This window comes from Sinocyclocheilus rhinocerous, unplaced genomic scaffold, assembly GCF_001515625.1.
Source record: "Sinocyclocheilus rhinocerous isolate Xijiao unplaced genomic scaffold, SAMN03320098_v1.1 scaffold2798, whole genome shotgun sequence".
Taxonomy (NCBI): Eukaryota; Metazoa; Chordata; class Actinopteri; order Cypriniformes; family Cyprinidae; genus Sinocyclocheilus; species Sinocyclocheilus rhinocerous.
In genome coordinates, this window is record NW_015638096.1 from 138,391 (window position 1) to 152,728 (window position 14,338).

The window sequence follows — 14,338 nt, forward strand, 5'->3', positions numbered from 1 at the left end:
TTTTTTTTTTGACAGGAATGAAAACGATGCTGTGAGGGACGGAAGTACAGAGCGTTCGGATTGCACTGTTGTTTCAACATACCGATTGTTCAGCTGACAAAATGTCTTACAAAAAATAAAAAAATAAAATTCAGTAGACAAAAATCCATACTAGTTAAAAGTTGTAAGTTGTGAGAATTACTTGAGGACCTGTAAATCTATTCCTCACAGCCTCGGTTTCATCCGCGATAAATTCAGTATGGCGTCTAATCTGATTGAGGTCTATAATGGTCAAACGAATGCAGGATCTTTAAACTTGTTGATGGTGACCCCCAAATATGATGGTTACCTTGCGATGATGAACACCCTTACCAAAATATAAAGGCAGCTATATTTCATGTAGACAAATCCATTTATACTCCTCCTGCTGGGGACGGCCACAAGTGGTGTTAGGGAGTCTGCAAAAAAAAGAAGAAAAAACCCCCGCTAAAACCAGTTTTAGCTGGTGTCATAGCTGGTTTAGCAGGTTGCTTTAGAGGAGTTTTGACCACTTCTTTAGCTGCGAGACCAGCTTAAACCATTTTCTTGTGCGAGAAAGGTATTACATTTTAATTAGACAACAAAATTAAATAACTGTTTCCAAAATTAAATAACTGGATTTAAATTGTCATTGTACTAAATTGTTAAAATATTAAGGGGGAAAAATTTAATTTTTATTGAATTTATTCATTAAAATAATAAATATTAGCAAAATCTGGGGAATGTAAATTTTAAAAAAATCATTAATATTTTAAGTGTACATTTTACCTTTGAGAGCCTTAAAATAATGCTTGTTTTGTTTTATTATTATTATTTTATTTATTTATGTAATTTATATATATATATATATATATATATATTACAGACCCCTAGCACCGCTTCTTGCCCTTAATTAATGAATCTTGAGTATTAAAGCTTTCAAACGTTGTCAATATGAATTAATAATTGATGATTTAAAAAATCTATTGCTCTAATCTCAATAAAATCAATGTTAAGATAAACAGAAAATTGCATGAAAGAACCATATTTGCAGGTCATGTGTTTACAAATCCATTTTTATTTCTCCTGCAGAAGCTGGAAAACTATCGCATGGCGATGCTATAAGATGGCAGGTGAGCGTGCTGGAGTCTGAGAACAGTCAGCTGCAGAGGGACCTGTCCCTGAATCAGGACCTCACCCTGCTGGACGACACCGACACTGACGTCATGACCAAGACCGAGATTGCTGACCGGATCGGTATAATTCCTCCATCTATAATCTCATTTAAGCATAAAGATTAGTCAAGGCATTGTTCTAATGCGTATACACCTCAGCAGTTAACCTTAGCTGATCACCAGCCACAGATAATGCTGCCATTTCTTCAGCCCTTTTAGTTACCACCAACAATATTAACTAGCTGGTAACCAGTCAAAATTTTTGGCATAATCATCCCAGTTTTCTTTCATAATATTATCATTCTGCCATAATTGATTAGATTTTTAAATTTTCAGAACTTGCCGCCACAATGGTAGGAAGTGGCACAAAAAAAAAGTTCTAAGTGGTTATTTTAGCAAATAATTTGAGGTATTATTCATGGCTGTAACAAAACTAACAAATTATGCTCTGAAGATTAGTACTTAGGCCTAATGGTAAGTATTATTAATAGTTATTGCTTAGCAAAAGTTGTTCATAGTGGGTTTTAGAGCATGATTTGAGGTATCATGTAGCACAAACAAACAAATTACGCTCTGAAAATTAATGCTAATGTTAAATATTACCAATAGTTAGCTTACTTAGCAAACTTAGCTAAGGTATTAATGGTTTTTAGTGTGTTAGTTAAGGTATTCATGCCTGTAGCATGAACATACAAATTACTCACTGAAGATGAATACTTAACAGTAAATATTAGCAATAGTTAGCTTACTTAGCAAACTCTGCTAACATGTTCTGGTTTTTAGCACATGATTTTAGGTATCATTCATGTCCATAGCACAAACTAACAAATTAGTTCTAAAAATGAATACTTAATGTACATATTAGCAAAAGTATTAGCAAACATTTACTCAGCAAATTCAGCTAAGGTGTTCTGAGTGGGTTTTAGTGCTTGATTTGGGTATCATGTCTGTAGGCCTATGCTCTGATTAGTACTCAACTGTAGTATTAGCAATAGCCAGCGTACTTCGTAATCAGCACTAACATGTTTAGAGTGGTTTTTACTAACGCTTAATTTTAAGTATTATTCATGGCCTTAGGATGAACAAACAAATTACACTCTAAACATTAATACTCAATGGTAAATATTAGCAACAGTTAGTTTGTTTAGCAGACATCACTAAGGTGTTATGAAAAATCTTTAGCGCTTGATTTTAGGTATCATGCATGTCTATAGCACAAACTAACAAATTACGCTCTGAAGAGTAATATTTTATAGAAAGTATTGGGGTGAATTCAGGTAAAGTGGGCCATTTAAGTTTGATTGTACTGAGCTCAATGGATCTACACTTTCAGAGCATAACAATGGTTCTTAATTAAAGGGACACTATTTCTCTAAATGATAAAATAGCTTTTGTTGATGCAATATGACACTGGTGGATGTGGCCATACCTTAAAGGAAAACCCTTCAACATAAGATTTTCATTTCTAAATTATAAGGTTGCTCACTAAATGGAAACAAATATTACTGGGACAGTTCCTGCTTTGTTTGTTACTACAGTTAACAGGGAATATAATGCAAAGAACACTATTTTTTTTTTTAATTGTTAGTTTTCTCGTAAGGTGTTTAAATATTGCTGGCCCACTTTGGCTGAATGTGTTAGATAAAGTGGGCCAGTGGGATTCAGGTAATGTGGGCCGGCCTTTAACCTTCAGTAATTATACTCAAATTCATTAAATAAATTAACATTCACTAGTTATTTTACAGTTGACATGTATAATTAACTTTTTTTAGAAAACAGAAATGAGAGTGCAGTCAGGAAATTCAAGTCAGAGATGGAAGACAGGAAAGAGAGAATGGAAAGGAAGTCGAGGCACGAAGTTCAATCTGTGGAGTGAAGAAAGGATGAGAGGAGCAAAATGTAGATGCAGAATATAAAGCTTAAAATATGAACACAATTAAAGTTCATTTAAAGTGTTTAGAGAGCATAGACAGAAAAACATTTTTACATTACCATTTTAAATGTTTTTTTTTTTAGTTACATTTTTGTTGTTGCTTGTGTTATAGTCACATTTTTAATATAGTGTAGAGTTCATTTTGATCAATATTCTGATTTCTGAGTATTCTGATATTCAGATTTCATCAAATTTAATGTCAACACAACATTGTCACGAATCCGGTCTATGAACTTCTTTCACTCACCACCAGAGGTCACCCTTCCATTACATTGACTCTCGCACTACACAATCTGTTGCATGTCATCCCGGACTACATATCCCATCATCCATTGCACTGATTGCACACAGCACTGATTGCACACAGCTGTAACCAATCACACATTCACGATATAACACTCACTCAGATCCCTTTCACACTGTTCGTCCCGTAACAAACATATTCTTTCAGTTGTTTGGAATTTCACACATGAATTGAGACGAGGATTTACACGTTATTTATTTTACTCGTAACCTATAGGTTATATAATTTTGGGTTTGTTAAATATGTTTGTCTGATAATATGTGTTAAAATATTATGTGTTTTTAATTAAGATGCAGAATAATTTTTGATAAATAAGGAATGGCATACTTACCTGAGAAGAAATTTGTCTGGAGTGCATGATCTCAAAATGTTTATTGGTATATAGCTTGCAAATAACACTTTATATGAACTGTATTCAAATTGAAATATTATAGCTGGACCTTAAAGTATGTATTAGCAATAGTTAGCTTGCTTGGCTAACACCACTGTTTCTCATACTGATATTATGGAGAGATGACATACATTTGTACATGAAGAAAGAATTAAAGGCCATCAGAAAAAAGTTTTGCTCACTTTAGGAAGTGACTATTGGAGTTTCACATTTCAGATGTTAAAAGTTGTGAGCGTGACGTGATTTGCACAGGTGTCATGTCCTCACGGAGCCATGCTGAGGACTGATAAGACTTCTCATTTAGCTAAGGGAATCTGATAAGCACTTACTGCCTTATCTGCTGAAGGACAGTTTGCGTCCCTCACACACTCATACACACACAAACACAAGGCTCCGCTTAAAGGACACGTCAAAGACCTTTGAGGCCTTCAAAGCAAATGCAGGCCTTAATTTCCTCTCTATGGCGAATGCACTGCGTGGCTTTCAGGGGTTTAGATAATGTCTGGAATGTTTTCTCCAAAAATATCTCCACAGTGTCATGGTCACACCATTTGTTGATGTTTTTGCAATCCTCAGAAAGCTTATAAAAAAAGACTGACTTTTAGCTGAGCTCAGATTCCCTCATTCATCTTTTATATATTAATATATTTTATGATTATATTTATTACTATATTTCAGTAGTTAGATTTTAAGTAAGGGATAATGCACGACTAGCTGTGCATTAAACAATTGGTTTACAATAAGGTTCATTAGTTAACATTAGTTAACTACTTTAGTTAACATGAACTAAGAATGAACAATACTTCTACAGCATTTATTAATTTAGTTAATGTTAATTTCAACATTTACTAATGCACGAGAAGTTGAAAAGAAGCACAAAAGTTGTGCTTGGTAACATTAGTTAATGCACAGTGAATTAACATGAACTAACAATAATTGTATATTCATGAACTAACATTAACAAAGATTAATAAATACTGTAATAAATGTATTGTTCATTGTTTGTTTATGTTAGTTGATATATTAACATTAACTAATGGAACCTTTTTGTAAAGTGTTACCAAACAAGGTCAAGTCAAGTCAAGTCAAGTCAAGTTTATTTGTACAGCGCTTTTCACGATACAAATCATTGCAAAGCAACTTTACAGCAAATTAAGTTTCTATAATATTTAGTGGTAGCTTATCAGTGGTGACTGTCAATTAATGTACATATGGCAGAAATGTACGGAAAAATCTATTTAAGACGTAATAAAACAGACGATGAACACTATTAACAGCAATTATTATATGATGCAATTAAACTTATAGCAAAATGTGGTAGTTCTGTATGTTGTTTCAGGGTTGGCATCATCTGAGGTCCTCTGAGGGGTTGGCATCATCTCTTCTCAGGTGTTCTGCGTTCTGTGTTCAAGGTAACACTTTATTTTAAGGTGTCCTTGTTACACATGTTACATGTACTTACTATTATAATAACAATTAATTATGCATAATTATATGCAAGTAACCCTAAGCCAAACCCTAATCCTAACCCTAACCATATAGTAATGAATTAATTTATGTGTGCGTGCTTGCGTGCGTTTGTGTGTGCGTGTGTGTGTGCGTGTGTGTGTTTTCTGGTTCAATAAGCACTCATTAATTTATGGCACTTTTTTTTTGCAGCCTCTCTGAAGTTCAAGCTGTCCAGTGAAAGCAGCAAAGCAGCTGCCCAGAAGGACAGAATCCAACAGCTTCAAAATGAGCTCATCAGGGTGGGTCAGTCAAGGCCACTTTCCCTCGGATCATTTAAAGTTTTTAATAAAAGCAGCAGCAGTGCTCAGAGACTGTGTGTTTCCTCTTTGAAGCTCATGGGGTCCATTGACTGGCATACAGTTGTGATGTTTGCTGGCAGTAAGGAAATGCTGTATTAATGGTTTCCTCCCAAGATCACTGATTGTATCAGCTCATTCAATTTGTCTCCAGACCGCATGGCATATTGCTTGATGCATTTGATACAAATCTAAAAAATACACAAGGCAAGCAGAAGTCCTAATAGACCCCTGGCAATTGAGTTAACCCACTGCATGAACTCATTAGGTTTTAGCTCTTTATTTTGATTATTGCAGAAGAGTGACATTGAGAAAGAGTTTGTTCAGCTGCAAAGAGCACATCAACAGCAGCAAGCTGTGCTAAAGAAATATCAGGTCCGTAAAATATCTGCACTGGAGGATACAGTTCGCCAACAGGAAAAAAGGTATTTGGCTGTTCTGTACAACATGCTGTTTTATTATTATTATTTTTTTTATCAAACTACCAAACAATCAAGCTAAATACACTTCTCAGTTTGTTTGAGCGTCACGATCAGAGCAACCAATTTCACGAGTTTGGGACAAAAGAATAATTCACCAAAAAAAAAAAAAAAAAATTCTCTCATAATTTCTCCTTGCAATGTAATTCAGTGGTGTTATTTTAGTATAATTTATATCCTATTAAAATGTTTTTTTATATTTTAAGTTTTAATTTTAGTTTTAGTAATTTTATGTACTTCTGTCATTTTTATTAGTTTTTAATATTTCTGTAACTTAAACTTCTAACTTGTAACTTTAACTTTAACTAACTTGTAGTTTAGTTAGTTGCCAAGGAAACATTTCTTATATATTTATTATATATTTTCCATCTAATATTTCTATTTTATTTCTATTTATTTATTTTATTTGTTATATTTAGTTTACAACACTCCATTCCCAAAAAAATATGGCATTATACTTAAAAAAAGCACACATTAGATATATGTATTTTAAAACAAAGTAGATATTTTGAAGAAGGTCTCAGTTGCTTTTCTTCATAGAATGAAAGTCAATGGGGTCCAAAACTTTCAAACTCTTAAAAAGGAAAAAAAAAACATACAGATAGTGTGAAACTAATTATGCAACTCAAGTGGTTTAATTCATGCCCTCTGAAGCTATATGATAGCTTTCAGTGAAAACAAAAATACATTTAATAAAAATGTATTATTATTCATTAAATATATTTACTTCTACTTTGCTCACTTATGTGGTTAATGAAAAAATTTCGCATGTTCTTGGTTGCTTTAAAAGAATGGTTGTTTGAACTATTCCTTTACATATCTAGCAAGTATCTAATGTGTAATGTATTGCATTTGTTTTAATTCACTGAGCAGGTCATTGAGAAGATGTAGAAAATATTGGATGCAAAACTGAAGGAAAGAAATAAAGAGAATTCAGAGAAGAAGAGAGCAGCCGTGAAGCATAATGGTGTGAAACTACACACACAAACCATATTAAATCAATTTCAGTTTTAATTAATGAGGCAAAGTCATTAGCAGTTGTAGTGCTCATCCTGGAAATGTGGAGTGGAAAAGATATGTATTTTTTTATTTTTTTTTACATTAAAATTATAACATTTATAGTAAGGGTGTAACGATTCACTTGTTTTCTCGATGCATCGATTACAAACCCTGACGATGCAATGCATCGATCTTGAAACTTTGAATTGAATTCGAATTGAACAGTGTTCGTGCCCTCGCATCTCTTCTTCATGCGCTCCACTATTTACCGCCTGTGACTGTCACAGCATTGCGCTCGCGCTCCGTTCGTCTCACTGACAGTTTTGAGCAGCTGATGTGTGATCTCTCCTTAGTAGCCTATTCATGGCCAGTAATGCTAAAGTGAAATAGTTTTACTTTTAATATATAAATAAATACTTTAGAATACATAAATTATTATTTTTTTATTTGCTTTTCTGAAATAGATATAGCAAGACATCCTAACATTTAGTACCAGTCAAAAGTTTGGGCTCACCTGCTTTACTCATTTTTATTAATACTATTTTAGAATAATAGAAATGTAAGAACACAAAAGAAGATACTTTAAAAAATTTTCCTAGCATTCTTTGAAATATCTTCTGTGTTCCACAGAAGAAAAAAAAATTCATACAGGGTTGAAACAACATGAGGGTGAGTAAATGATGACAGAATTTTCATTTTTGTGTGAACTATCTAAGACCGCAAGAAACAAACTGAGTCCAAACTTTTCACAGGCATTTCATGTCAGAGTTGAATTTTTCCCGTCTTCAAAGCTCAGTGTTCCATCCAGTTCTGTTTTGACATCATTTCCTGTTTGCAGCTCCACTATCTGCTGGCGTTCAGCATTTCAGTTCAAACAACTTGTAAAAGTGCATGTAGCATCCTATGACCCCTTTAAATTTACGCTCGCCCCAGCTGGAATGTGGTAATTTTGAAGGACAATGTCTTCAGTGATGTATCTTTGTAGACTCACTGCTACAGGATGTAACCTTCGAAAGAGAGTTAATGATTTTAGACACGATAAAGCCAGCTGCTAGACACATTTTTTATTTTATTTCTGGGTGTTTATGGGTACTTTTGGCCTCATAAACTCTTAAAATATAATTTTTATGCACTATTTAATCTGTTTAAATAAACTAGTTTGTAATTTAAATGAGTGTTTTATGTATCCTAAATACATGCAGTTAAATAACATATCAGACTTTTAGAAAAATCCAAAGCATGCTCACCAGTCTGACACTGACACTGTTTGTATCATTAGAAACTAGCTAACTTTTGAGAAAGTCTAATTAGTTTCAAAATTGTCGGTTGTGGTGAAATTGACAACATTGTAATTTGTGTAAAAATTGACAAATTTAACACATGAAATATTGAAATGGTTTTTCATTGTCACTTTAAAAGTATTTTTTGAAAACATAATATTTTTATTAGGGATGCATCGATACCGATACTGGTATCGGTATCGGGCCCGATACTGAGCTCCTGTACTCGTACTCCTTAAAATTCCCCGATACCACGCAGCATTACCACGCAGCATGTGATAAGTGCCATATTCAGACAAACAGAACAACAGACAGCAGAATGGAGTTATTAGAGATTAAGGATATTTACGAAGTATATGTACGCAATGAATATAATGTTAAACATTCAGTATTGACTGTATAGCTGATGTGCGCGAGTTGATAAGCAAAGCGTGCTCAGTGGATTGAGCGCGCAGCGGCGCAGATGCACGAGCTTGTCGAGTGAATATACCTTTCTCACAGACATCACTGGAAATTAAGTGTGAAAATAACCGAAGGATATACAGTCAAACCAAAAATTATTCAGAGACCAGATATAATTTTTTATATTTTTTTACTAGTGGGTGCAGGACACTATTGCTCATTTATGTAAGTGCGGATAGCAAAATAAAGTAAACTGTGACAAATTATACCCAAAATTTCTTCATACAGTGGACTACCAGGGAAAAACATTGAAGTTGAGGTTTGCATGAAGCTGGGTGACAGCATGCCCAGGAGACTACAGGCTGTCATTAAGGCTAAGGGTTGCCCGACTAAGTATTGATAGTTGTGTAAATACTGTCATACTAACAGCTAATTTTTTGGTTGATTGTAATCCATTAGGCTACATACCTTTCTATCAAAGTTATCTAACATTATCAAGCTGAATTTGTTCTGACTCCGTTTAACTCTGATAATGTGAGAAATGTTGAAGGTGTCTGAATAACATTATAACTAACATTATACATACTCTTTTGGTTTCTGTACCCAATATTTTAAAAATTTACAAATGCAATTAAAATATTGGTATCGGTACTCGGTATCGGCAAGTACCAAAAATAAAAGTATCAGTATCGGTGCATCCCTAATTTTTATGATGGATCTTTGAAGTTTAAGATCGAAAGTCTGGGTCTATGACAAATGTACATCAATAAAATCTATGTGTAAAAGACATTTGAAAAGGTTTTGATCAGGAATACATAAAACAGTAATATTTGGAAATGTTATTACATTTTAAAATAACTGTTTTCTGTTTGAATATACTTTAAAGCGTAATTTATTTCTGTGCTCAAAGCTGAATTTCAGCATCATTACTCAGTTTTCAGTGTCACATGATCCCTCAGAAATCATTCTAATATGCTCAGTGTTGAGGGTAAAGCATTACAAGTAACGCGAGTTACGTAATCAGATTACTTTTTTCAAGTAACTAGTAAAGTAACGCATTACTTTGAAATTTGACATATCCGAGTTACTTTTTCAAATAATTAACGCAATTTACTTTGTTTTCCCATTTGTTCACTGATATCTCTTCTGTTTGAGAGAAATTGGGAAATTATAAAAATATAACTTTTGGGTTTTTTGTTATTAAAAACAAATAAGCAAGCCCCGCCCAGGTGATAAAAAGTAACACAAAAGTAATGTAATGCATTACTTTGCATAAAAGTAACTTTCCCCAACACTGAATATGCTGATATGCTGACATATTATTATAAACCAAACTGTAAAAATGATTTTTCAAAGTAAATAAAGATTATTGAAATACATTTCACAAGACAATAATGTTTCACTCTTTCTACTTCAACATGTCATGTTTAATTCAACGTTACTTGCCATTTTCTGTAATTATCTGTGTAATTTTCTGAAAAGTGAAAATTGTTTCTACACTTATTTTTTTTTTCAGTGCAGGAAAATGTGATACATTTGTTTTCAGGATTCTTTGATGAATAGAACATTCAAAATAACAGCATTTATTTGAATAATAATTTAATATTATAAATGCATTTACATTTGTATTTAATGCGCTCTTGCTGAATAGAAGTATTCATTTATTTTAAAAGAAAGAAAATCTTACTGACTCCAGACTTGTAAACAATAAAGTGTTTATGATAAAAAGGCAAGACCATTTTATTTTAACTAAAAATTTAATAACAGGCTATCACACAGGTGATATTTCAAGCATGTAGGCTCCTGTGTGATAGTCTGTTATTAAATTTTTGAATTTCTGGAGTCTAGGTGTGCCAACTTTTTTGTCGAGCACCGTTGGAGAGTTTTTCCAGTGATGTGCGTGCTTTTGTTTTGATTTTGTTTTTACTTTAACTTTGAAGAAAATGACAAATGTTAAAATGTGTTTTAATAAAACTCAGTGCCCATAGTTGAACAGGAAGTGTACCTCAGAGTTTCCTTCAAGGCTCCTTTAAGCAGAGGAACCATCTTGAGCATCTGCACCACGTCTCCTTTAGAGGCGATACGAGCGGCTGAGATTTTGGCCCGGATCTCCTCCTGCAGGTCCGCATGTCGCGCCAATTCATAGAGCATCCACAGCAGTGTGATAGAGGTCTAACACAAAAATATTTCGATTAAAGCGATCATTTACTCACCCGCATGTCATTCCAAACCTGCATGAGTTTCTTCTGCGGAGCACAAAAGAAGATGTTTTGAAGAATGTTGGCAGTAGCCATTGACTTCCATAGTATTTTTTCCTATAGAAGTCAATGGCTGCCGCCAACTGTTTGGTTCCCAACATTCTTTAAAAAAATATCATCTTTTGTTTTCAGCAGAAGAAAGAAACTCAATGCGGGTGAGATTCATAGAGCATCCACAGCAGTGTGATAGAGGTCTAACACACAAAAATATTTTGATTAAAGCGATCATTTACTCACCCGCATGTCATTCCAAACCTGCATGACTTTCTTCTGCGGAGCACAAAAGAAGATGTTTTGAAGAATGTTGGCAGTAGCCATCGACTTCCATAGTATTTTTTCCTATAGAAGTCAATGGCTGCCGCCAACTGTTTGGTTCCCAACATTCTTTAAAAAAAATATCATCTTTTGTTTTCAGCAGAAGAAAGAAACTCAATGCGGGTGAGTAAATGATGATAATTTTCTTTGTGGATGGACTGTTTCTCTAGCGTTGATTATTTCTCGTACCGTGTCCATGCCGCCGGCCATCAGCTCCGTGATGCTGGCCTTTATGTCCTCGATGGACAGTTTGTCCAGCATTAGAAGGCTGGCCAGCACACCAGGGTACTTCTCACCGGCGTCTGGATTTTTCCTCAGCTGTCTGTAGATACTCTGGATACATCGGTCGGCTTTGGAAAACCACAGTGAAGCATGAAAACTCAGGAGGAAGTTTTTCCCGCCAAAAACACCAGCATGAGTTTTATTAAGAGTGTGGTGTTACCCTGGTTAAAGATGCCGTCCCAGGCCTCCACGTGGTCCTTCCAGATTCTGGCCCCGGTGTGGCGGAGCAGGGCCGGCGGGAGGTACAGCATGGGCGAGGTGGTCTTAAACATGAGGGTGATGCAGTCGATGAAGTGCTGGGCGTCTGGATCGATGTAGTCCAGCAGCAGACCCAAACGCTCGCCGTACAACACATGACTCACCGCTGACAGAAACACACACAAACACCAAACACTCGACACACAACACTGGTCATTTGATCAAGTTTTATGTAAAGCTCAAAGGCCAACATATCCATTTTTTAATATTTGAAAAAATAATGCTATCTCAGATCAAGAATTGGTTTATTAGGTATGGAAAATACATTTTTAAATTCCAGTGAAGAACTCATAAGTAACAGCCATTAAAGTTTACACAGTAAGCTGTTGCTGTTTTAATGTATAAAAATACATACATTATTTTATTATATAATGTATAATGAAAATATAATGTATTTTTAATATTATTGAATAATTCTTATTAAAATGTGATACAAATATTAGATAGTAATTGAAATACTTTACAGAATGTATGCACAAAAATACATATATTTTTCTATTATATAATGTATAATGTAAAAGTTATTTAATAATCATTGAAAATATAATTATTAAAACTAGATAATAGGTTATATATTTTAATAAATATGCATAAAATACATACATTTTTAAATTCTATTATATAATGTGTAATGCAAATATTCTAATTTAATTAATTCTAATTTAATTTTACAATGTATCAATTTATTTATTTATTAAAGTGTAATGATTATTAAAACAGAAGATATTTAGAAGAATTTATATACTTAAAAAATGTATGCATAAAAGTACATAAATTAATAGTAAAAATAAGTGTACAAAAATATATTTGCAATGTTTTATCATTTGTGAGTCATTTTGGATAAAATGTGTGTGTGTACACTAGTCACTTTCTTAGTCACTTTTTCACATTTCAGTGTACAGACGATTCTAATAAAATAAGAAAGTTGTCTGAAAGCTTACATTCCAGTGCATACTTGAAGAGCTCATGGGACAGATCTGTGGTCCATTCATTCTGTCCAGTCCTCTCGATCTTCTTAGACACGAGCCACAAAGTCCTGACCGACCTCATCCAGCAGAGGCACAAAGTTCCCCTGCACCTTTGGAGAAATCACTTCCTTGTTTAGAACGATCCTGTTGGATTTCCAGTCCTCTCCATCTCTGCAGGAACAAATCAATATGTGTTACTGTTCCAGTAAGTGTGCTTATAGCAGATATGGATAGACGGTGCCTACTTGAGCAGGACGCCATATTTGCAGTTCCTGTAGTCCCTGTAAGAGGTCCACGCTTCCACCCTGAGTCTCTTGGGATAATGACCCTCAGCATTGAACAGGACAGCAGCGTCTTCAGGCTTGATGATGTTCACACTCTCATAGTACCCAACTTTTTCCCTGTCCAGAATGATTGTACAGGTACACTACAGCCATTATAGATGTTTGTTTTTTGTATAAGGGTCAGTGGCCTCACACTTTTACTTTACTTTTACTTTTTACTTTTAGTCATTTAGCAGACGCTTTTATCCAAAGCGACTTACAAATACGAAAAAGTAATTAAAACTAAAAATCATATATTTTAGATAAAAACATCTCAAATGAAATTTTTCACAGAAGAAATGTGCATGAGTATTTACTTTTCTTTACTTCTATTAATTAATTTCTATACATTTTTAAGCCTGGAAATCACACACACACACAGTTAAAATAATGATATAATGCTACTGTATATATTATTGTATAATTATGTAATATTATTGTATTGTAATAATATTGTATTTGGATAGTAGGGGAAAAAATACTGCTAACGTCTTTCTGCAAGCATGTCTTTGGATATTTAGTTTTGTCTGAATCTGAGTGCTGAACTAAAAATAAGATGAAAACGCAGCATAATAACCTTGCTGTGTAGATGGCACAGACTATCATAAGTCTTAATGAATGTCTTTTTACCTGTAAATAGGACCATACATATTGAAATTGTGCAGCATAATCCGGTGGATATTCCTGAGGCCATCAATTTTCCAGAACGTGTAGAGATTGGCCACACTGTTCTTCCATTGTCCAGGAATCTCACTGAAGGGCCGTAGGGCAGAGCTGTCACTTCTGACGGCAGGTACCCGTCCTGTGTGAGAGGCTCTGACCTGTCCGGACAGACTCTGAGCCAGACGGGCCCTCAGACTGCAGCGGGACATCACCTCTCTCACACACTCACTGTCCCGCTCTGACGCTCCTCTCCAGCTGACTCATGATCAGCGGCCTTGTGTTTTATATGACTTCACACTCCACACGCCAACGATGATGAAGTGTCCCGAGGACATCTGCAAAGAAACCACCCCTAACTTATTGGGACATCCTTACTCAAACTTGAAACTAATATATATATATTTATGCAATATTTTTAGCATTTGTGGAATATTCTTTATTATTAAGACCATTGTCTGTAAGATTTGAATGTTTTTGAAAGAAGTCTCTTATTGTTCACCAAAGCT

General features: G+C 34.3%; 1 protein-coding gene and 1 pseudogene across 1 annotated transcript in view; one reads left to right on the forward strand and one right to left on the reverse strand.

Moving 5' to 3' along the window:
• Positions 1-6,975, forward strand: part of LOC107749607 (coiled-coil domain-containing protein 33-like) — a 10,889-nt gene extending 3,914 nt beyond the window's left edge. Inside the window, exons 3-7 of the mRNA XM_016564779.1 lie at positions 211-323; positions 1,090-1,254; positions 5,460-5,548; positions 5,903-6,040; positions 6,958-6,975. Of these exons, the coding sequence (XP_016420265.1) occupies positions 211-323; positions 1,090-1,254; positions 5,460-5,548; positions 5,903-6,040; positions 6,958-6,975 (523 nt within the window). The remainder of the gene's footprint in view (positions 1-210; positions 324-1,089; positions 1,255-5,459; positions 5,549-5,902; positions 6,041-6,957) is intronic.
• Positions 6,976-7,840: 865 nt separating this feature from the next.
• LOC107749608 (cholesterol side-chain cleavage enzyme, mitochondrial-like) lies at positions 7,841-14,041 on the reverse strand (annotated as a pseudogene).
• Positions 14,042-14,338: the final 297 nt, after the last annotated feature.